This window comes from Urocitellus parryii, chromosome 1 (genome assembly GCF_045843805.1).
Source record: "Urocitellus parryii isolate mUroPar1 chromosome 1, mUroPar1.hap1, whole genome shotgun sequence".
Lineage (NCBI taxonomy): Eukaryota > Metazoa > Chordata > Mammalia > Rodentia > Sciuridae > Urocitellus > Urocitellus parryii.
In genome coordinates this window covers 51,012,537-51,036,444 of record NC_135531.1, presented here as the reverse complement: position 1 = coordinate 51,036,444, position 23,908 = coordinate 51,012,537, and the positions used below count along the sequence as shown (strand labels likewise).

The following is a 23,908-nucleotide window of genomic DNA, read 5'->3' as shown; positions in this document are numbered from 1 at the left end:
AATGAGATAACATACATCAGGCATCTAGCAAGCAAAAGGGCACAGTAAGTGGAAGCTATTATCAGTACTATTATCCTATTCTTTATGTGACACCTAATTTGATAAAGGTGACAATATAGTTCTATTCATTAATATATGAAGACATGAGAATAATAGATGATTTAGATTACATTTGGATTACAGAATTTGGTTGTGTTTATACTGTTCAAACACTACCATTTCTGGTCTTGGGTCTTTTACATAAAATTCTAATGTTCATGAGGTTGTTTCCTTTTTGTCATTCAAGTCAGATTCAAAATTATGTTCTCAGAAAACTTTGACCGTGCCATCTAAAGTAGCCACCCAGTCACTTGCTATTACTTTATCTCTTCTGTTTCAAATTATTTGTATTGTATTCATTAATATTTGGGATTTTTTAGAAAGTGTCTATTACTGTTCTTTCTTCCTTTCTATGTCCCCTTCTTCATCTCTCCCTGTCTGTTTCTTTTCTTCTTTCTTTCCTCCCTTCCTTCTTTTCTTCTCCACTAGAATATATGCTCCATAAGAACAGGGACTTATTCAGCCTTGATCACTGAGATTTTTGCCTCAGTGACCAAAAGACCTGACAAGAATAATTTTAGAGGAGGAAAGGTTTATTTTTGGCTCACAGTTTCAGATGTCTCAGTTCATAGACAGCTGACCCTGTTTCTCTGGGCCCAAGGTGAGGCAGAATATCCTGGCAGAAAGGTGTGAAGGAGGAAAGCAGTCAGAACATGGCAGAGAGAGACTAAGCTCCACTCACTTGGAATTAAATATGTACCCCAAAGGCACCCCCCCCCAGAGACCTACCTGCTCCATAACATCTTTCCTGACTACAGTTAGACCTACTTAATCCATTCAAGTGGATTAATGCACTGATTGGGTTAAGGCTCTCATAACCCAATTACATCACCTGTAAACTTTCATTGTCTCACACATGAGCTTTTGGGGGACACCAATAACAATAACAGGTGCTTAATAAATATTTGTTCAAAGAGTGAATGCATGTTTCTAGAGTTCAGAATTTGAACCATACTTTCTATTTTAAGATTTATTCTGCTTCATTTCTTCTAACCCACTATTCTGTTTTAGGATCAAATGCCTCATTGCATTGGAAAATAAGGTGTTTTGGTTATATTATATTTCTGTCTTTATGTTACTTGTTTCTTTTATTGATGTGGATCATTCCCTCTGCATTTCCTGCTATGCTGCTGAAGACAGTGAGTCTTTACTGCCCATGTCCTGTTCTTGTCTTGAGTTCATCCTGTGTTTGCTGGATAGCAGATCATTAATGTCTCATTAGAGCATCTCAAACTGGATTTTGAAAAAAACATTTTTCAACTTTTAACATTTCTCTGTCTTTTCCATTTTGTGATCACATTTTCTCTGTGTGGATTTATTCCTATATATGCCATGATGGCACAGGCTGGGAGAAGGACCCCTCTTATCTTAGGCAGAAGAAAGGATGACAGAACCTCAAAGGACCTGAGGATAATTTTGTTACAGGCTATGATAGAGAGGCAAGCAGGGCCAGAGAGACCACTGACATAGCAAGGGGAGAGGAGAACAAAGATGGAAAGAACACGTTCCCATGTGAAGGGGCTCCTTTCAGAATGGGAGTGTTGCCAAACTGCCTGAATGGTGGAGAGAAAGGGAGGGAAAAGCCACAGTCAAAATAGTATCATCTAATTCCTTTAGAAACCTGGCTCCGCTTTCTTCCAACAAAGTGAATGAAACTTGTAATCTCATTTCATCCAGTGGCAGGAAATATGCATTAATGGTCAATGTGATACATGGACTCAGTAATGAGAAAAGATTTCTTACCTAACTAACTATGAAGTGAGAACAACTATTTTTCATCATAAACATAGAAATTAGACTTTGTCAAGTAATGCTCCAACTACAACTTAAAGTGTTAGAATATGAAATTACAAAATGACTAAAATTATTCCCATCTGTCATCTTCTTATACAAACAGTTTTTCAGAGCCATTTGCTACCTGATATAACCCAATAGCTTTTATTAAATGTGGGTTTTACCTCACATCACTGTAATTTACTTTAATTTTGTTGGCCATGAAAAAGGAAAATCATTTTAGTAATGCTTTTCTTCATTTCTTTGGCAATAGCATGATCTTGCAAAGTATAAAAGATTTCTCAGAGTTATGAGACAGCAAAAACTCAGAAGCAGAGTGTATGGAACAAGCAAGTAGATCCAATGAAGACGATGCAGAGGACTAAGGATGATTAGAATTAGTTTAATTGGGCAAGGACGGTTCTTTTTTTTTTTTTTTTTTTTTTTTGTACTGGGGATTTACCCCAGGGGCATCTAACTAGTAATCCACATCCCCAGCCCTTTTTATTTTGAGATGTGGTTTTGGTAAGTTTCTTAGGGTCCTGCTAAATTGCTGAGGCTGTTTTTAAACTTGCAATACTCCTGCCTCAGGCTCCTGAGTTGCTAGGATTATAGGCATGTGCCATGGAGCCTGGTTAGAGGACAATCTTCATGACTAAATTCAGTCCCACTTCAGAAGATTTAAAAATATTTGAGGCTCATTTTTCCAGAAAGAAACCATGACCTTAACCTCTAGAGTGACCTTGTGTGCCCTTTCTCATCAAATAGCAAACTCATGTCATGACTACTCAATATAGTTGTAAAACTAAGTGAAATATGCAACATTATCTGGACTTTTGGTGGCAGCCAGGAACATGTACAGATGTAAAAAGAAATCAAGTGTGCAGATTATGATGAAATAACTTGGTTTCAGTATAGATTCTCATGTAAAGTCAAATTTTGTAACTCAATTAAAATCCCTCTCCTTTCCTGGCTAGAAAATAAAAGGTAGAGAGGGGAACAGCCAACTTTTAGCCACACTCACAGAAGAAAAGGAAATTAGCTTATGTGAAGGATGTTATATACCAACTTTCATCATAACATTAAAAGAAACAAACCAGATGGAGATTCAAAGCAGAAAGAGATTTTGAATATTACAAATTCCAGTGGGAGCCACTATTCCCCAGAACCTCAGGGATTATCTGATTTCTAAAAAAAAGGAATTTAGTGAGGTGCTGTAGACATGCTCTGTTTCTAGCCTGAAACCACATCAGAGGCGCTGTTTGGATAAAGAGTATATTATCTTGGAAAACTAGACTAGCATCTTTGATCTCAGTAGATAGACTTCTTTCTAGTGGATAAATGGTCTTTGTACTAAGACATGACATATGTATTAAATTACATAATTTAATATGCACATATAAATATCAGTCCTGAGGAAAGGAGACTGATTTCTTTTTTTCTTTTTCTTTTTCTTTTTTTTTTTTTTTTGCGAGGTGGGGAGTGGTAGTGGGGATTAAACTCAGTGGCGCTCGACCACTGAACTGCACCCCAGTCCTATTTTTGTATTTTGCTTAGAGCAGGGTCTCACTGAGTACCTGAGTGCCTTGCTTTTTGCTGAGGCTGACTTTGAACTCGTGATCCTCCTGCCTCAGCCTCCCAAGCCTCTGGGATTACAGGCATGGGCCATTGAGCCTGGCAAGGCTGATTTCTTAATGCATGCTTTCTTTCACTACCTCTACTACCTTGCCTGAAATTTGCAATTACGTGTTGCTCGGTTCCTGCCCCATTGCTTTCTTAGAGTAAATCTGTTTTTCCTTGGTTTCACATCTTGACTCAGGGCTTGGTATGTCACATCTGCAGAGTCTGCCTCTCTATCCCTTCCCCATTTCTTGTTTTTATAAGGATGAGGCATTCAGTTCCTTTGCTTCTCATGCCATAATGAGATTTCTTAGGCTTGTTGATTACTCTCTGTCTACTTTTATGAATAAGGACTCCAGGCTTCAAGGTCAAGATACATGTCATGTCTCTTAATTTCCCCAATTCAGCTCTTTAAAGTTTAATACTCTTGTGCTGTATCTGTGGACCAATTTCTACCTCAATTGATATCTGATAGTTTATAGTCACTGGAGCCAATTTTTTTTCTTAACCAGGGCTTCCCAGAGAGTCAGTGGCAGATTTCATATACTCATTGAGTATTGGCTGGAAGCTATGGACATAGGCTATTCTACAGTTTCCAAAGATACCAAAGAAAAAACAAAACCTAATAACTCCAGAATTTTCTATGCTATCCTAATGGTAGGAATATGACTACAATAATTCAAAAAACCCAGAAATCCAAAATAGTAATTTTGGATTTAATTCCTTAGATATAATGAAGAAATTAATAAAAGTAATAAAGAAATAGAAAGGATGTGCCATATTAAAGTAGGACTGTAAAATTTGAAATGATATTTTAATGGAATGATCCCAACCTTCCCATAAGAGCTAGTATTTCATTTAGCATTCCAGAAATTTCTAGCTATTCATATGCTCTACCACTGAGCTACACCACCACTATTATTTATTTTTATAGAAGCAGCAGGATGAAGGCAAAACAGAGATTGTTAATGAAGACCAAGCAGGCTCACCAGTTAAGATGAGCATGGCTTTATTTGGATACTCAACACCAACTATAACAAGGAAGCAATATGGATGAGGGGATCCTCTTTTAAACAGAGAACTAGCACAGAAGAATTTTCCTTTCAAAAGTCAACTGTGAGAAGAGAAAAAGTAGGAGTGGATGGCAGGAGATCAGGCAACAAACTAAAGAATTAGGATGGGGTGAGAGTGGAGGTCCCTGGTGTTAAGTACATCTCACCAGCAAAGAAGTTCTGCAACAAGAGAAAAATTTCTGCAGATATATTATATGTGGACCTGGGGAATAAAGCTATCTATATCCAGCTTACTCAGTCATTAGAAAGAAGGAGGGAGAGAGAAAACTAAGAAGTAAAAACATTAGGCCAATGACACATGTTTGGACAATATGAGTGTGTGAGTATTCAATTTTGGAAACTGAAATTTTTGAAACCCTTGAAAGATCAGCCTTTAAAAAGAAAAAGAAATAATATTAAGATATTGAGAAAATGTTCCCTATCTTAGGAAGAATTCAGCATAATCTTCTTTTTAGTTCTGCTGTGAACACACATTTATGTTTATGTGTGTGTGTACAAAATTTGATTTTTGCAAATAGTTTATCATGTAATTTTGTTCTCCCCAAATGGCTATGCTTATATGATTTCAAACCTTTAACTGAATCTTCACCTGAAATATCTTTTTTCCTTCCCTGAGTTCATTGAACTTTACCATTTCTGAATCTAAATCACAGCCCAGGATTACCTTCCACACACTTTCTTATTCTCCTGAGTTGAAGAACAACAAGTTTCTGTTTGAAAGGGTCCCAGTAATTAATTTCTGCTCAATGAATAAAGAAAATATAGGTCAAATCCTCTATTAATGGAAACTTTGGCTTCCTCTATAGCACCAATATCATTCTAGCCTCTTCCATTGTGTAATAGTGCTGGTTGCGTGGAGTTAACTCCACCCTTACCTCTATAAGTGGGCCTCAATTGCCTAAACTACCCAGTGGAATTCCACCTCTCTACCTATTGTTCAGGACTGGAGCTTGGCCAACCAGATTGAAACTCAGCACCTTTCTCTAGAGTTGGGAGAAGTTCTCTCTCTTTATAGAGCACGTGATGTGCTGAGATAATGACTGGAACTACTGCAATTAATTTGCTAGTGTGGGAGAAGCCAGATTGAGGGTAAAGCCAACACCCAGAAGGCAAGGCATCACTCCAAATGGGAGTCAGAATTCTGATCAAACCACACAGAAGCCACAGCCACTTCTGGGGGATACAGTTATTTAAGCCTATATATTCCCTTTATGGTTTAAACAAGAGAAGGATATTTCCTATAACTCATATGCCTCCCTATTATATGTTGAGTTCCCCCCATTTTTAAATCTTTGGGATCCAGTATGTAATTTGTCTTCTTGAAACTTAATTCATTTAGAAAAATAAAATAATGGCACTTTCAGATAGCATTTACTACCCTAGTAAGTTCATTATATATTTTTGCTGCTTTGCTGATTATTGAAATTTATATTCACAAGTGGTAAAAGAGTAAATTTAAAAACTCTTTCTACCATAATTTCTGTTCAAAACAATTAGTGTTCTCTTACACAGTAGTGACGTGGACATTTTATTAATTCATATAATAAGCCTTTTCTGAAAATTTAAATTCATTCTAATTATGTGTAGATGAGTATGTAGTGTACATAAACACTTGGCAAAAGATTAGCTTTGTTTAACATTCCTCAGTGTTTCTTGAAATCTATTAAACATAGATACCTTTTCGATGAAACTGAAGAGACCCCAGTAGACAAATGGATTTTAGCATCTCTGTTGTGTACATTTCCAAGCAACACTGCAGTTGGATATAAAGCCGACAGATTTCTGGGTGTATCTCACCATCTTCCGGGCTGCAATAGAATGAAAGAGAAAAGCTGTGAACAGTCTCAAGATTTCACTTATCAGCCATTTGTCTCAGCTATGCAAAGGGAAAATGCTCAATAAGGATTCCTTAAAGCCTGGAGTCTGAAATATAGGGCTTCCTGCTTTCAAACCAATAATTGATGTGACAGCTCTTATATAAGTATTTTTCTGACTAACTGCTCTTACTTTTTCCTCCCTTAAGTAGCAGATTTCTTCTGGGAGCTTAAAATCATAAATGCTTTAAGTAATTGAGAATATCAGACATTTTCAATTTAGCCATTTGAACAAATTTCCAAAATATACTTAAAGCATAGTAATATCCTAGACTGTAAAAAGAGATCAAAAACTCTTGTTTTTAGAGAAACTACCAAACTCTATTAAATTAACATTCATAAGACAACTCTTTAATGTTAGGGCACCAGCATAATATAATTAGAGTGCTAATTTACAAATTATTTTTATTAAGGTTCTTTGTCTCTGTCTGAAGGATATTCTTGTATTGTTTTCTAGATTAATTTATGAAAATCCCAAGGTTTTTAATGAAAAATAAAAATTTTGTGAAAAAAGAAAAATAATCAAGTTCTAATAATTATTCTTAATAATCTAAGCTATTATTTCCAAACAAAATAGAATATGCTGTATAATGTAAACTAAATAAAAAGGCTAAAGTTTAAAGATAGACTCTAGATGAAAGCCAGCCTGAAAGTGAACTGTCATGTGTTCTAATGTATTGTCTTTACTTCTATCCTCATTCATTTAAAATGCAATGAAGTCTTATTAAACAATATAGTATCTGGACTTGATTCCTTTGTTAAATGGGTCAATGGTGAATGTCAGGAGTAATTATTAGAAACAAAAAGGTGGCTTCATTGTATAAAAATTCTGAAATCATAGCAAAAATAATTTGTATGTACACTGCACATGACAATGACAATTAGTCTTCAGTTCCCATGCTTAGTTGATGAGCAAAGAGTTGAACCATATGGCTTTTGCAGTGCAGGAATATTCACAGTTCTTTGCCACAGTCATCCCAGGTCTTTCCTGTGTCAGACAGAATAAAGTGCCTCAGAGAGCTTGAATGCTAAATTTGGCTTTATCTGGAAATTAAAAGACTACCTTACTTTCTCATTTGTTTCTCATGGATCCAGCCCTAGACCAACACTGGAAGCAAGTGATCTGGGGTGAAAGTCTCAGGTTTTCTTGCAGGGCTTCTTCCCATAGGTGTCTTCTACTTTCAGGAGTTCTCCATCAGGAGTTTCCCCTAGGCATATGCCACCAGCTACACACACTCATTATTTCATATCATCTTCAGCCTTTGGAAATATCTCTGACTGTGTTCCGTTCCCTGATGGTCTTTCTAAACTCTGAATGGTTAATAGGAATTAACAGTTCCCATAATAAAAGGTGATCTTGATATGTTATCTGCTAATAGATTGCTTTTCATAGAAACATCTGAAGATAATGTCTTATTCCCAGGGCACACTAGGAGAAGAATATTTTAAGGCAGGCAGGTCTTCTCTATGCTGCTTCATCATCCCAATTGCAGCTGCCTGTTTTCACCTACGCATAGTACTGGTCCTGGTGGCTCATATGCAGATTAAAGAAAAAAAGAAACAGAACCTTATAAAAAATCTGTTGTATGTATTGCACATTTTATGTGTGGGACAATTAGCCAGTACAGTTTCATTCCAATCCATGGGGTATTCTTATTTTCAGAGTTACAAAATATGTGCCTAGTGGCTTAGTTCCAAAAATATGCAAACTTCATATATAGATGACATTTAAGCAAATGACTACTGTGTTAACATATCTTAAGGGCCAGTTTATTTTATTATTTCACAACTAGAGAGAAATAAAGTAAACACTCTGAGAAAAGGCAAGGCAAGTTGGAACAAATTCCTATTCAAAACGTTTCTGTAGGTGACATCTCCTTAATGCCTCTATAACCCATGGAGATCTAGAAACTGTGAAACTACTCTGCCCCTCAAAAAATGTTATGGAAAGGAACCAAAGAGACACCAGATATATAATCTGCTTAAAAAATTAATTGATGCTAAAGATAAATTTTTAAATCTCTGGTTAAAACATTCATACATATTCTTTCATATATTAGCTTTTCATATCTTGGAAGATTGAAGCATGCCTATAGGAACTAATTAAAGAGCAGTAGAAATGCTAATATATCTTTTATGTTAGTGTTTCAGGAGCCTAGAGCAACATATAGTGATCTCTGGAAATTGTACAATTTATATCTACCATTTTAGAGCTCTAACATACATCACTGTTACTGATTACTAAAAGTGCATCCAGAGACATTGTCCAGTGAATTATAGTATGTCTAATGTTATAAACAGTGAACTGAAAAGAATTTTTGAGAAGGATTAAATACATTAAATTATTTTCATAACAAATGAATAAGAGCTGGAGTATTAAAATGGGCAAAAAGCCAAAAATATCAATTTATCTTAGGGATAAATTACACAACCCAAGAAAATATTTAATTGTAATAAAATTAGACCTGTGGACATCCAGCTTGAAGGTGACTTGAAAACATACTATGTTTGCTCTAAAAAGCTTCACTCTTATTAATCAAAGTTTAGGTCTGTGAGAGTTACCCTGAGGTGATGCTCATTTAATGCAATCAAAGGTTAGGATTATTTGTTTATTTTTCTATTGAGTCTAAGTCAAGAGCTAACCTGACCATTTGGATTAATGTCAGAGCTTCAGTGTTTATAGGAAAAAAAACACCCTGAAAATTAGTTCTGACAAAGTTTCAGGGCTAAAGTTAAACCCCAAAACACTTAAAATAGACACTGAATTATGAATCTGCTTTCAATCAACTCTTTAAGGATGAGAATCAGGATTTAATGAATGAATTATACAGCTTAAGAAACCCAAATTGCTATAGTAACAAGAGGACATGAACACAGATACTGCCTTAATCCCCTTTTGAAAATGAGACTCTTCAATGTGAATATTCTTATAATTCAAAAAGTAATATGAGAGAGACCTGCCAGAATGAGTAAAATAAAAATGATAACACCAAATGTTGGTGATGATGTGGAAAAACAGAAACTCTCAAATATTGTTGGTGGGAGTTAAAATGTTCAACACCTTTGAAGAAAAGTTCTGGAAGTTTCTTACAAAACTAAACATACACTTATCCTATGACCTGGCGATTCTGTTTCTAAATATTTGCCCAAGAGAAATGAAACATTAACACATAGATATCTACATGAGTGTTCCTAGTACTCATCTTTGAATCACCCAAAACCGGAAACAGACTCTGTGTCTATCAAGAGGAAAATGGTTGCAGAAATTAGTATATTGCTACAACAGAGCAGTATACTCAACAATTAAAAGTAGCTGACTCCTTTAAAACAACATGGATGAATCACCAAAACCTCATCTTCAGTGAAAAAATCCTTATACAAAAGAGTGAAATAAAACTTCATTCACACAAAGTTCTAGAATAGGTAAAAGTAATTGCTGGAGAGAAATCTTCAAATAGTATTGGGGTCCGACTGGGAAGGGAAATGAGGAGACTTTGTGGGATGAGGGTGATACTCCATATCTAAACAGAGATTTGAGTGACATGGGTGGGTATTGAATGGTACACTTAAGTTATTGAATTGTTTCACTTAAGATTTGTATATTTTATTATATACAAAGTTTACTTTCATATTGAACTGTAGTTAATGATATGCATGCTGAATTGTTTAGAGGTAAAATTTACTGATGTCTGCAACTTCAGAAAAATTTTATGAAATTTTGATTGGACAACAGGATGAAGAGACAGGTGGATATATAGTAAAGCAAGTAAGTTAATAAAATGGTGGAGTCTCAGTGGTATGCATTTACATAATCACTGAGGATTTGCATTTCCCCCAAATAACTACATGGCATAAATTGAACAAAACATCTGGGAAGGTTTATGGTTTGTAAGATCAAGTTTAGGAGTTACACTGGGATTTTAGTTGTGGAATGTCTTGGCCCTGCATCTGTCTGCTCTTTTACTAAGGTTGCCAGACTTTGGCTGTCTGTGTAGCTGCTAAGAGGTTTTTAAAAACCAGCAAAATGTTTGTTGCTTTGATAGTCTGTTTGTGTATTTAGTTGAAGGCAGTAAGACAAAGAAAGGAAAATGGGTTCTTGAGTCAGAAAACTTAGATTTAATTTAACTGCTTAGAATTGTGATCTTAGGAAAAAACATTTTTAACTTTTCTTGAGACTCAGTTTCCTCTACTCTGAAACAGGAATAACAACTATACAAAGAATCTCAAAGTTACTGCACAGATCAAATGAGATCATGTGTGGGAAAACAAGTAAAAAATGTGAAGGACTGTAAGAAGTTGGCTGCAATCCATTTTACATCAAAGTTGTGTTTACTTAGCCTTATGCTCACATATAGTCCTTAGTAATTGAAATCCTCCACTATTTTGTAGCATTCTTTATTTGCTTGCAGTTCTCAAATAGGGACTTTGGTTAAATAAAAGTCGAATTAGGCTGAGAAAAGAAGGTAGTGACCCCACTGACAACTGCTCAACATTTTGCAGATTTTAGTGATGACAGATAAATATATGGCATTTGTCAGCTAGCAGAGATGGAAACCAGAACTCCTGCTGCAGCAAATATATCCAAGTTTCTCTTTTTGGAAGTAATTATGTTTTTGTCTATTAAGCCAAAAGGCAAAGAAAGACACAGGAAGCTAAGGGGGATGAGGGAAGGGAATGGTATCCTTTATTTCTCAGAGCAAATGGCTAGGGAGGAATCAGAGATTACATGGCAGACTGAATGATCTCCAGGATGTCTCTTCAAATATCCCCTCTGGTTCCTCTTAGGTACATATGAATACACCTAATTCTCTGCCAACATCAGAGTTCAGCCTTCATATGGTTTTAGTGAAGGAGATTTCCTCAAGGTAGTCCCTATTGATTATAGGTCTGTTTAAGCAATAGACAATCAGGGGAAAAGGAGGGCATGATCCTAGGTTTCAGATTCTTCAAGGTAATTATAGAGTCTAATTCACATTCATAAACACAGACAGACGCTGGATATCTATTAAATGACTATGCTTTTTTATGTAAAATGTATACTTCCCAAAAAAGAGAAGCCCAGTTAATTGAGAGAAAAGAAACAAGACATTTTCCAAAGTACCTCTACATATAATCATTGAGTATCCCCACTGTCTCATTTTGTTCATTATCTTCCCCCTGTGAGTTTTTGTGAAACTTGTGCTTTGGGTGGAATCCTTCTGTATTTTCCTCATAGAGAGTCTTAGCAAGTTTGGTGCCCCTGAGAGCCTTCAAAAAAGTAATTGCTGTAATTCCCCTCACTTTGCAGCCTATTATTTCACTGGAGCATATGGCTGGCTCTAGGTCTTCCTCTCTATGAACACAAGTAGGGATCAAACTCTGCCCTGGAGCAGTTCGGGTTCAGTCAGAAATGAAATTTGAAGCAAAAGGAAATCTGAAGTGCAATTGAATTCTCTTTCAGCAGCTACTATGAGCCCCTTAATGAAAGGCCATGGGCTTATAGAGGCAGGCACCTTTTACAATTTGGGGCCTGCATTCTGGTCTCCATCTTCCCATTGCTTTTAGTTTGCCCCTGTCAGGACCTTTGCCATTTGCCATTTCTCCACATCCCCTTGGGAGAAGTGAGAAATAAATAATGGGTAGTGTTACCAAGTGCCTTACTTGTTTTTTTTTTTTTCTATTTTAAAGTAAAAAATATATTTGAGCACTAAATAAACAATCCCCATCAGTTTTCTGACATTATGATAATTATAATGAAATAATACTAAAAATATTACTATTAAATTTCATATCATCTTTTATTTATTTTAAATATACTGATTAGGGTGATGCTTGGGAGAGCTGGGAATGACAGGTGCCAGCTGTGGCGAGTCTGAAGAGGCAAAGGGGTTAACAGCTGAACAATATGCCTGCTCACTCTTGCTACAGGACTACCTCTCACAAAGCCCAGGCTTCCAGGCCAGGAGAAAATCAACATGGACAAGGCAACATTCATTAATCTTCAAAGTAAGATGTCTTTCTTATTCTGTCTTGGTCCCTTCACCACCCACCTACCCTTTCTGACTGCAGAGTCTCTTGGCCTCTCCATTTCCCCCTCTAATTTTCTTGATGTTTTCCCCTTTATGGTATGTGACTGGGAATCACATAGGGTCTGCAAATAGCTCTTCAGGTCTTACCAGATCTTGTAATTTTTAAAGCTGGTGGAGTCTGAGTTTCAGATTCGTGAGTCATTGCTGGAGTGAACACAGCACCATAGAATACATGGCAAGAACACAGCCCTTTCCCACTGTGTACATTGAGAGTCAGTGAATTTTTAAAGATATATACTTCTTTTTTTAAAGTTGTAGATTGGACACAATATCTTTATTATATTTATTTATTTTTATGTGGTGCTGAGGATCAAACCCAGTGTCTCACACATGCTAGGCAACTGTGCTACCACTGAGCCACAACCCCAGTCATATACCTAAATTAAAGAAGCATATATGTGTTTCCATAATTTAATCTGGAATTTTAATCTCTAAAAATTGGGCAAATTAATTTACTAAATCTCAGTTTTCTTTCTTTTCTTTCTGAAGTACTGGTGATTGAACTCAGGGGCACTTTACCACTGAGCTGCATCTCCAACCCTTATTTTGTTTTGAGATAGGATCATGCTAAATTGCCAAGGCTGACCTCAAACTTGCGATCCTCCTCCCTCAAGTTCCCCAAAAGCTGGAATTACAGGTGTGTGCCACAGCATTCAACCTATATTTTTGCATTTAAAAATCAAAAACTTCTCTGAGGCTTACTGTTTTCTCCTGATATTAATGATGATCAAAGGCCAATCATCACTTGATTATCATGCTACACTGGAAAAAATTCGACTCATTAATTTTCATTTATCCAAAGTCTGGGTCATTTCATTACAGCATTGCAATTAATTCCTGCTTTTATCCAGTAGAATTTTAGGGCTCAATATAGTAAAATTTTGGTTTATCTAGACAATACTTAGCCCTTGATTCTTAACTATGTTATTAGGTATAGTGATACTGTAATTCTCTTCAGTAAAACTATAAGCTCCATCAATATTGCCAGAAACAATGACACAGCTTTACAATTACCTGAGATAACTGGTCTAGTCAAACTTCACTTATTCAACAAATGAAAAAGAATTTTTGATAAAATTTTTGATAAAAGGAATTATTCCATTATCTCATTTACTATAGAAGCATGAGAAGTTGTGCCATATTTTAATAATTACTTCCTATGAGTTGCATAATTATAGAATAACTAATTGTCAAACCCATTGTGGTTGTCAGTGCCAAAGGCCTAATCTTACATGTGAGAGACTCTATCTACTGTGATGGACAAAAAGGTGATAGAAGACCATGAAGATTTCAAACATGACCATACAGGTCTAAAGTCCTGTTTGCTAGACTTACAAAAGGATGAAGCCAGAAAGTCTCTTTGAGAGAGCTTAAAAAGAAGGTGAAAAGGTGGCATCTGTTTATCATATTAATAATGATAACAGCAAATACATATAGCTTCTGCTATGTTCAAGAGTTTCAGTACTGCCAGCTTAGCTTTCTGGTTTATGCTTTAATTCATATGAAGAATTCAGAGAAGAGTTAGAGTTAAATTTTTATTTTTCTTTCTTTTAGCATTTTGCAGTATCCTTTTTCAGGAGTCTCCCTTTTCGTCTGTAAATACTATACACTAATAGGATCCTGGGGTGTTATTGTGTCTTTCTATTGGCATGCAATGATGATTTCCATTTTTTGCATAACTGTCAAAAGATGACACTTATGCTAATATGGAAATGTGCATTTCTAGACAGACGTAAGAGCTATTTTCAACAAAAAAGCAAATGCTTTATGCAAATAGAAGAGGTTAGTATCTGCGTACATGGAAAATACCATGTTTTACCATGAGATTTTTCACTAGACAGTAAAGCCTTTGAGGTCAGAAAGCTTATCTTACATATCTCAATAGTCCCTTGAATAAAGATTGTCTGGCACTAGTAGGTCCTCAAAGAAACAATCCCTCAGGTGCCTTTAAAAGTTAGTGTCTGTGTGATATGTATCTATGTGGAAGGCTGGGGTCACAGGGCTTATTATGTCATCACCAGCTTCATTTCACCATTAGGGATTGGTTTCTTACAGTCTCTTTTCTTATGACCCTCTTTAAAAATAAAACAAGGGCTGGGATATTAACTCAGTGGTAGAGTGCTTCCCTAACTTGTGTGAGGTACTGAGTTCGATCCTTAACAACACATAAAAATAAACAAATAAAATAAAGGTATACATAAGAAAAGAAGGGCTACACTGCCATTTAAAATAAATGTCTTTAAAAAATAAAATAAAATCATTGAGTTGGGGATGTGGCTCAGTGGTATAATATTTGCTAGCATGTGTGAGGCTCTGGGTTCGATCCTCGGCATTGCAAAAAACAAAACCAAAATGATTTTATGAAATACATATTGACAGACATTTTATGCAGATAAGTAAAAAGGGAAAAATATGACTGATACTAATACTATAGGAAAACATTGTTAACATTATGGTATATTTCCTTCCAGATAAAAAATGTAAATATATAAATGTATATGTAGGGAAATATGCATGGAGACAGGAGGACACGTGGTATATACATTACTTCAGAATCCACTTTTTCACATAGCAGCACATCACCCATGAGCTTAACCTTTGTAAGGTATTTTTAACCTCTCTGAGCCTTAGTTCCCTTATCTATCAAATGGGGATGACAGTTCTCATCTGATTATATTGTTGTTGGATAATTTCGTGACAAATGAAATTATCCATGGAAAGCTCAGTACATGATCACCATTCCAGTTTGATCACACATGGATAAGGATGAAGCATCCTAAATGCTGGTCCAAGTTTCTTCTTTACTTTTAGTTAAGTTTTACTTGTAGTAAAGGTTTGATAACTGAGATTCTACACAAGTGTCACATGACCCAAAGTTCCCCATGAACTTGTTTTGTCTGGCCTGCACTAATCAATCTTCTGTTTTTGAATCCACATAGCAAGCTGGATTTTCTGTCTCTCTTTAAAAGCAGAAAATCTTAGGGCATCAGGCCTATAACTCAGTTCTCCTCACACCTGTGCAGCCTTCTCCATGCCTTTACTTATTGTTGTCATTCCTATCGCAGCTAGATTCATCAGTGTTGGTTTAGAGTCCAATGAATGAGGTAACAGACAGCTCCCAGTTTACATTTGTTTGACTTATTATTTTTTGACATTGGATTAGTGTGAAAGCAAAATACACTCAGGGGAAACTGCACTTCCAACTTTACATTTTGATCTTTTTGTGTGCTGGCAATGCTGGGCTGCAGTCCTGAGCCATGATTCCCAATAAGCTACAAGATCAAGAGGGTAAACAACTGATACCCTATAGCCTGTAGGATATTCCATGTTTTAAAAGCAGTTTTGATTTACAATATTTCCAAGGGGCTTGTCAGGATGTAAGTCAAGAAGCATCTGTAAATAACAAACACTCTACAAAGAGAGCACACCAAATAACCACATTTTGGGAGGTAGGTTTGTGGTGGATGCTTGCATCAGTTTTAGTGCCATAGAATTCCCAGATAAAAAATACTTGCCTTGATATGAAACATAAAATTGGGGATCTAGAAATGGTAATTACTTAAGAATGTATAAAAAGCTCACCACAATCTGTATGTTCTTGATAAATTGTGAATCATAACCATAGTAATTACTTCAAAGCTTCAACATCTCTTGAGCTGAAATCAAGAGTCCAAATCATAAAATAGGCCATAGATTTGAAAAAAAATACAAAACAAAATAAGCCCTCTGATCAAAATCCAAAAAGTTCCATGTTTATCATTTCACCAAGAAGTATAAAGAAGATAATAAAGAAGCTTGAAATGTTTTTCAATAGTTCTAAACATATTTGGAAATATTTCCACAGTTGTACTTACCCAATTGACTACAATGCTTGTGGGTAGACTGAGGCAGAAAATGACAAGTGGCAGGGTGTTATATGAAACTGTATTAAGAGTGAGGTAGGGTCAGATACTGGCTAACAATATAGAGTTATTTTTAGTCCTCTTACTTTAAAATAACCACTTCAATTTCAGCAAACTTAAATTTCCATTTTAAAGCCGAGCAATAAGGGAGCTAACTCATTTGGCTAGAGAATGATGCTAATTTAAAACAACTCCAGCACTGATGTTCTAATGCCCTTTGGGTGAAGTGTGAGGATGGACTGTTCTGTGGGAAGAAATGGGAAACAAACTTAATCACAAACAGAAGGTCAGGAATGCTTAGACCAAAGAGTCTGAGGCTGTGAGGTCCTTAATCAAAGTAAATATTATCTTGAAAGACATCCAAAAAGCACCACAGACTTGTTTTTTTTTTTTAATTCCAAAAATTCCTTTTAGTTTCAAAGCAAATGCATTTGGAAGAAACTAAAGGTAGTGGGTATTTGTTTTCTAAGGCTGCTGTAACAAATGACCACAGACTGGTGATTTAAACAACATAAATGCACTTTTCTCACAGTTTTGGAGCTGAGAAGTCCAAGATCAGCACATCAGCAGGGTTGATTCCTACTGGGGGCTGCAAAGAAGAAAGGGTTCCATGCCTCTCTCCTACTTCCTATTGGTTTGCTGGTGATCACTGGAGTTTCCCTGGCTTATGAGAGCATCACCACAATCTCTTCCTTCATATTTACAGGCTTTGGTGTATATATGTCCATATTTCCCTTTGTCATAAGGACATCAGAGACAGTGACTCACATAACTCTAGGATGAACTCATCTAAACTAATTACTTCTGCAATGACCTTTTGTTTTCCCCAAAATGATGTTGTATTTCAAATAAGTGTTAGGATTTCAATATGTGAATTATGTGAGACACAATTCAATTCATAACATGTTCTTACTTGAAAAATTAGTTGATGAATTTAAGAAGCCCTACCAGAGTTTTCAGGCTGAAAATATAAATGGGTGCAAGAATGGATTCACAGATGAGAGACAGATATGTGTAATACACTACAAAGGTGTTAGAGGAGCTTATCCCACTTTCCTCCCCATTTCCTGCCACTTTAACCAAGGAATATATTGTTCAAGGTTTGAAATCACACATGTGTATCAGTGCTAGACTTCCAAAGCAACTTTTCATCCAATTCTAGGAAGAGGGCTACCCAAAAGAGGAGAAGACGAGGAAGGAGTAGTGGGGGAGACAGTCAGGAAGGAGGTGTCAGGGGAGCAGCACTCTGAGAAACTTTGTTTTCTTTTGGATATGAATGATATGCTCAGAAAACTAAGGAACACATAAAAGGAAACAAAATTCCAAGGTCAAAGTGAAAACTATCAACCCCTAAACAAAAACTCTCCAAAAGGAGAGCAGTGGCAAATGAATTTAGGACATCTGTGTCCTTTTACTCTGTATATTACTGTGTCCCCAAGAGCAGGAAGTTTTATTCATTATCTCTATTTCTCTAGCACCTAACATATTGCCTGGCTCACTGAAGGCTCTTCATCCATGTTTACTGAAATGAATCCAATTGAAATTTCAAGGCTGACACTGTGGAAGATGGTGGAAGATGGTGAGTCCTGCTCTTGCACCAGCCTGCCTGAGTATCACTGTTGGAAATGGCACTGGGCCATTTGTTGGGAAGGACCATGGATTTGAGTTCATGTAGTTCATATAGTGTCCTCAAAGGGGCAAGGTTAATTAGTGAAAGAAAGAAACAGTAATGGGACTTTAAAAGGAGGATTCTATTCTACTGCAGTAGTTCATGGTTTCTCAAAAGGAAGGAAAGATATTAACAGGAAGGCCACCTTTCAGCTCCAACAGAATAAGGAATGGTTTAGAGTTGGTTTCTCACTTGATTTCATTACTTAATCAACTGTGTAACTCTAGGCTTGTTTCTTAACCCCTTAGTACTTCAAACACTGAACCAGGAGAGGAGTATCTATTTCATAACATTATTGAAAAGTTTTAAGGGAAATAATATATGGGAACTATGGGATAGAAGAAAACAAGTAAATGAGGGTCATATTTCAGGAAGTTAACTCTACTTATTATCTCTAAACATGCTTATACTTCTGTTGTAGGCTCCCCATCCCCCACTTAATTAGTGTTTCAAATGTTTATTGAGTTCCTTATATGCACAAAAGAGTGAATTTAGGGAAAAACATAAATAAAACCATGACCTTTTCTAAAGTCCTTTCTTAGGAGTTCATTAAAACTCCCATTATTATCCTATGGTGTTTTTATTTGATGATAACATATCGAAAAATCTCCTGTAACAGAAATTAATTTTTCTGATAGAAAACCTGAAGTTCTTTATTCCTTCCCTGGTATCATTTTACTACCAACAAGTTTTTGACTAAATGGCTCTGCTGTGGAGTTAAAAAATGTTAGTTTTTGTTTCTTTCTTAATAATGAAGTAAAATACGCCATTAGGTGAAACAGAATAAAGGACTCTGCCTCTCTGCCAACAGTTAGTTCAGGAATAAAAGTAGCTCTTCAGGTAGACAGACACATGGGCAGGAAGAGATAGTGATTAGCCAATGTTTAGGCCTCTCCAATGGAGGAATTACTTTTGATTTTCAAAACAGTATAAATTATTAAGAATCATTAGTCTTCAGCTAGGGAAAATAAAGAGGCTAATAAACTTCACTGATGAAGGAATCAAGGGCAGTAAACTGCTTTTGGTATTTCTTAGCATTTGATTCTGCATTAGCAAAATACAACATAACTGATGTTTACTGGGAATTCACTATGTGCTAGATACCATGCTAAGCGCATTCATCCCATTTAATTCACACAATGAGTCTATGAGGTACTTGCTATCCTTATCCTCAATTTATAGATTGAAGGAAATGAGGCTTAACAGAGGCTATAGGACTTGCTAATGGTTCCCTCAATAGCAAGCACAATGACAAGACTCAAATGCATATTTATGCTTTTCACTGATATATAACATTACTTGCACAGAGTGCTCAGGAACTGAAGTATATTTTTTTTATTAATCCCATGCATAGTTATTGAGAACATACTATGTGCAAAATATTATGTGAGTAATAAATAATTTTTTCCTACTTTTTTTAAAAAATGAAGACCCTGAATTATTGTGGCTTAAAAGTCAGCCCTACTCCTAGTTCCTTCATTTTCCATGTATCATAAGTGTGCAATGATATTTTCTGCCTAGCTCAGAAGAATGTGTAACACAAAAGAGGCACAGCGTCTAGCAGAAGCAGTCTTCCAGGCTAGTGCAAACTGGTGTATATGGGGGAGCGGGAGAAACTGCCAAAGAGAATAGGGTGCTCCACCCGCCAGGGCTTTCTCCATCTAAGCAGAGCAATGAAAATGGGAAAAGGAAATGACAAGGACTGGGCATACAACACTTCTTCTAGCTCTTTATGCCCTTTGCTGCACACAAATGTTGATGCATTGAGTGGGAAGGCAGCACTGATGCTCTTCATGGGCCATCACTACTTTCTTCTCCCCAAAGAGAGACAAGAATCCAGGATGCAATGCAAAGGCCCTTCTTATCTCTTTACCAGGAATGTGAAAATTCTCTTCACAAGAGGAGAAACTGGTACTGCACATTATTTGTAGAGTATTGTAGAAGCAAGAAGTGAGATAAATGCATTAATGCAAATATATAACCCTGCGTCTAATGGCTCAGTTGGATTTGGAGCAGAAAAGTTTTAGAATGTTATACTTAGATAACTGTTATCCAAACTTTGCATATCATGCATTCTTACCAATTTTAAAAAATTTAACATGCACTTCTACTATGCAATATAGGTTTATTGAGAAATTATGCATTTCAATTTATTAAATATATTTTAATGCACAAAAATAGAAATTAGAAAAAGAGAATATGAATTATAAAGTCATAGATCAAAGTTATCAGATTATTTTGCACATGTCACTTTGAAGCTCATAGGCTTAGCTTGAAACTTTCAATCTTTAAATGTGCATCACAGTCACCTGGAGGGCTTGCTTAAACCATAGAATGCAATGCTCTGTCCCTGGAGTTTCCATTTCAGAGGATATGTGGTGGAACCTGATAATTTATTTTTAATTTTTTATATGTTCTAATTAGTTATATATGACAGCATAATGCATTTTGATTTATTGTACACAAATGGAGCACAACATTTCATTTCTCTGATTGTACAGTGTGCCAATATAGAGTCACAACATTTGTGCAATCATACATGTACCTAGGATAATAATGTCCATCTCATTCCACCCTCATACGCATTCACTCCCCTTGCTCCCCTCTGCCCAATCCAAAGTTCCTCCATCCCCACCCTCCATTATAGATCAGTATCCACATACTAGAGAGAACATTTGGTCTTTGGTTTTGGGGGATTGGCTTATTTCACTTAGCATAATATTCTCCAACTCCATCCATTTACCTGCAAATGCCATAATTTTATTCTCTTTTAATGTGGAGTAATATTCCATTGTGTGTGTGTATGTGTGTATATATATATATATATATCACAGTTTCTTTATTCATTCATCTATTAAAGGGTATCTGGGTTGGTTCCACAGTTTAGCTATTTTGAATTGAGCTGCTATAAACATTGGTAACTTACTTTCCATTAAAGTAATGGAAACCATACTTTGAGAACCATTGGCTTAGTCTATCCCAACCATAATATAATCTCATTATATTTTCAGTTGACAAAAATTACTTCTTTTAAAGATCCCATGTTTATGTTTGATTGTGTAAATACCAATATGTATGTCATGCACATGTATGTCAATGAAATAATACAGTGTCTAAACAAAATATAACTGTTGGAAGGAGTCTCAGCACCTGAAAAAATCATTGCATGAGGAAAACTTATTTTGCCCTCTTTTACCTCTTCCATTAGAGCTTTTATCCCTCTTATTCCCATGTCCTGTTCATTCTTTTCTTTTCCATCCATTAACATCAGATAAGAGCCTGAAATATGAGGTGTCAGCAGAGATACATTTAAAAGAAAATTTTTGAAGGTGAGAAAGCACCCATCATCTCAGCATCCATGGGAAAGAAGCAATATTGTGTGCTGATGGTAAGGTTGATATTTGAAGCAGACGACCCTCTAGGCCCAAATCATACATAACACATAGCTGTAGAGCTAATTCCATTAAGCAAAGACCTGCTTCAGTAAACACTGAAGTACATTCCAAATGAACACATGGAGAGAAAATATTTTCAGATGCCATTCAGAATACACATTAGAGAAATCTTAGGAAGTAGATCCAAATCCACACCTTAACTCAAACTTAAGCAGATGGTAGACTACAGGAGGCTCCAGGACCACAGTGATATGGCACCCCTGAGAAGCCAAGCATTGCTTGGCAGATTATTCTGTGAGGTCTCCTGGAGAGTGTGCATTCAGGTTGCAAATCCTATTTGGTTTGCACTCCAGGTTTTACTTGGAAAGGTTTTATCCTGATTTAAAAATTTTACAAGTTTTGTTTTGTTTTGGCCTCTTTCATTTCTTGTCCTTGAATTTATGTCTCATTTGGCTTATTATGAACTGACATCATGTCGCAAAGGGAAGACAATGTAGCAATACCCACGTTACAAATTAGCGTTATGAGTTAGCAAAGAGCCCCAAACGGTGAGATGACTGGAAAGTGGCAGTGTTCCAGGCAAGGACAAGGGCAAAACCAATAACTACAGACTTTCCCCCTCCTGTTCTAAACACATCACTTTAAGGAGTGTTCACATGGAAGCAAATGGGAAAGGTAGAGGATATGCACAGGTGTGCTATTGCTCACTCTACTAAAATTTCAGAGATCCAAAACAGGTGGCTAATGTTCCCACAGCTGATGAAAACTACTGGAAGGGTGTCAGTTCGAAGCATCAGCTGGGCCTGCAGTCTCAGTGAAAGGTATAAAGACCCCTCCTGTTTGTCTTATTCAAGGTGAAAATCCTGGCCGTAGTATCTGGACCTGATGCAAAGAGAATTTGTACCAGGGATGAGACATCATTCAGTGAGAGTAGCAGGGAATTTGGAAAAGTTGGTTCTGGTTTGGGCAGAAGTGAAAAAACAACAGCAAGAAGCTGGGCAGAAGAAAATAGCCAATAGGGGACAAATCTGCTTGGATCTGTGGGGGAGCTTAAGTACAGTTCACCAGTGGAAGTTTGCACAGGCTGGTAGTAGTGAAGCATCTTATAGATACAGCCCATTCTTTCCCCAGGAGTTAGGTGGGCAGAAATTAATTTCTATTTAATGTCTATACTACAATTTCTTTCTCTGTTCCTCTCTTTCTCTTTAATAGTGCAGTTCTATTTTTAAAGAATGTCTTTCTTTTCCAAGTTGACTAATTGGAATTCCAAGTATTGGTGTATGCATAAACTCCATTTCTGAAACATGAATAAATGAAATCTCCAGCAGTATGCACAAAGTCATCTCTCTGCTATGAATTACGCGAAATGCATTCTCCATTGCAACTTAAACATATTGCATAAATAAACATACAAATCTAGAAAGAAATATCTTTCTCCTTTCACCACTATATTTTGCTTTTTCTACACACACACAGACATGCACACACACACACACACACATAGGGTTTTTTTTTTTTTTTTTTTTTTAGGTCAAGCACACAGTGTTCTATCAGAAGGGAGAAACATCAAATAAAAACAATAGCAGGGGTAAAGAAAAACATTACTCAGTCTACGTGGAGCCAAGAGGAAGACGTGGAAAACAAAGAGTAAGAAGTTGTGGAACAATTTTTCCAAACCTCAAGCAAAACTTGTTTTTTCCTTTGAAAATGAGAAAATACTATTATGATAACATTAAAATAATTTTTAAGTAAAAAGTAAATTACCCCAAATCCCACTAGCCTAATGTACTTAACTATCATACTGAATTTTCTAAATTTTAGTCATGTGAATATCTTCTTTTACATAATTAAAATCATTATGGGACTGTTTTCTTTTGTTGGGGGAGGAATGGCTTCTTTTTAAAAAAACCACTCTGTCATAAACATTTTTCTGTTTAAATAATTTCAACATGATAATGTGAGAAAAACATAGGAAATTTGGATGGGGAAATATGAAAGACAAGTAAACATGTAAAAAAAATACTCAATCTCACCACTAGTAAGGAAAAATGCAAATTCAATTCAGTGAGATATACCATTTCATATTTATTCAACTAAAAAAATAAAAATATGAAAACATTAATTTTCAAGAAGAGATAAAGCAGTATACTGATCAATGGAGAGGTAAGTTGACACAACTGCTAGAGAACAACTTTGAGTAGAATGAAAGTTGTGCACACTCAACAACCCTTCAACCCTGTAGATAGGACCATTCAATAGTATTTCCTTTAATGTGGAAGTATTCTTCTGTGCTGAAAAATATGGTTGTTACTGGCTTCATGTGGCTACTGAGTACTTAGAATGGACTAATGTAACTGAGGAACTGAATTTTTAAATTTTAATTATGTAAATTTAAATTTCAATGCCTCTAGCAATATATGTGTACCAATGTTATT

At 36.0% G+C, this 23,908-nt stretch overlaps 1 protein-coding gene across 2 annotated transcripts in view; it reads right to left on the bottom strand.

The window, feature by feature from the left end:
- The window catches only part of Rgs7bp (regulator of G protein signaling 7 binding protein), a 94,103-nt gene that overhangs the window by 22,311 nt on the left and 47,884 nt on the right, over window positions 1-23,908 (bottom strand). For both annotated transcript variants that reach the window (XM_026390854.2, XM_026390855.2), the window contains exon 3: window positions 6,243-6,373. In XM_026390854.2, coding sequence (XP_026246639.2) covers window positions 6,243-6,373 — 131 coding nt within the window. The remainder of the gene's footprint in view (window positions 1-6,242; window positions 6,374-23,908) is intronic.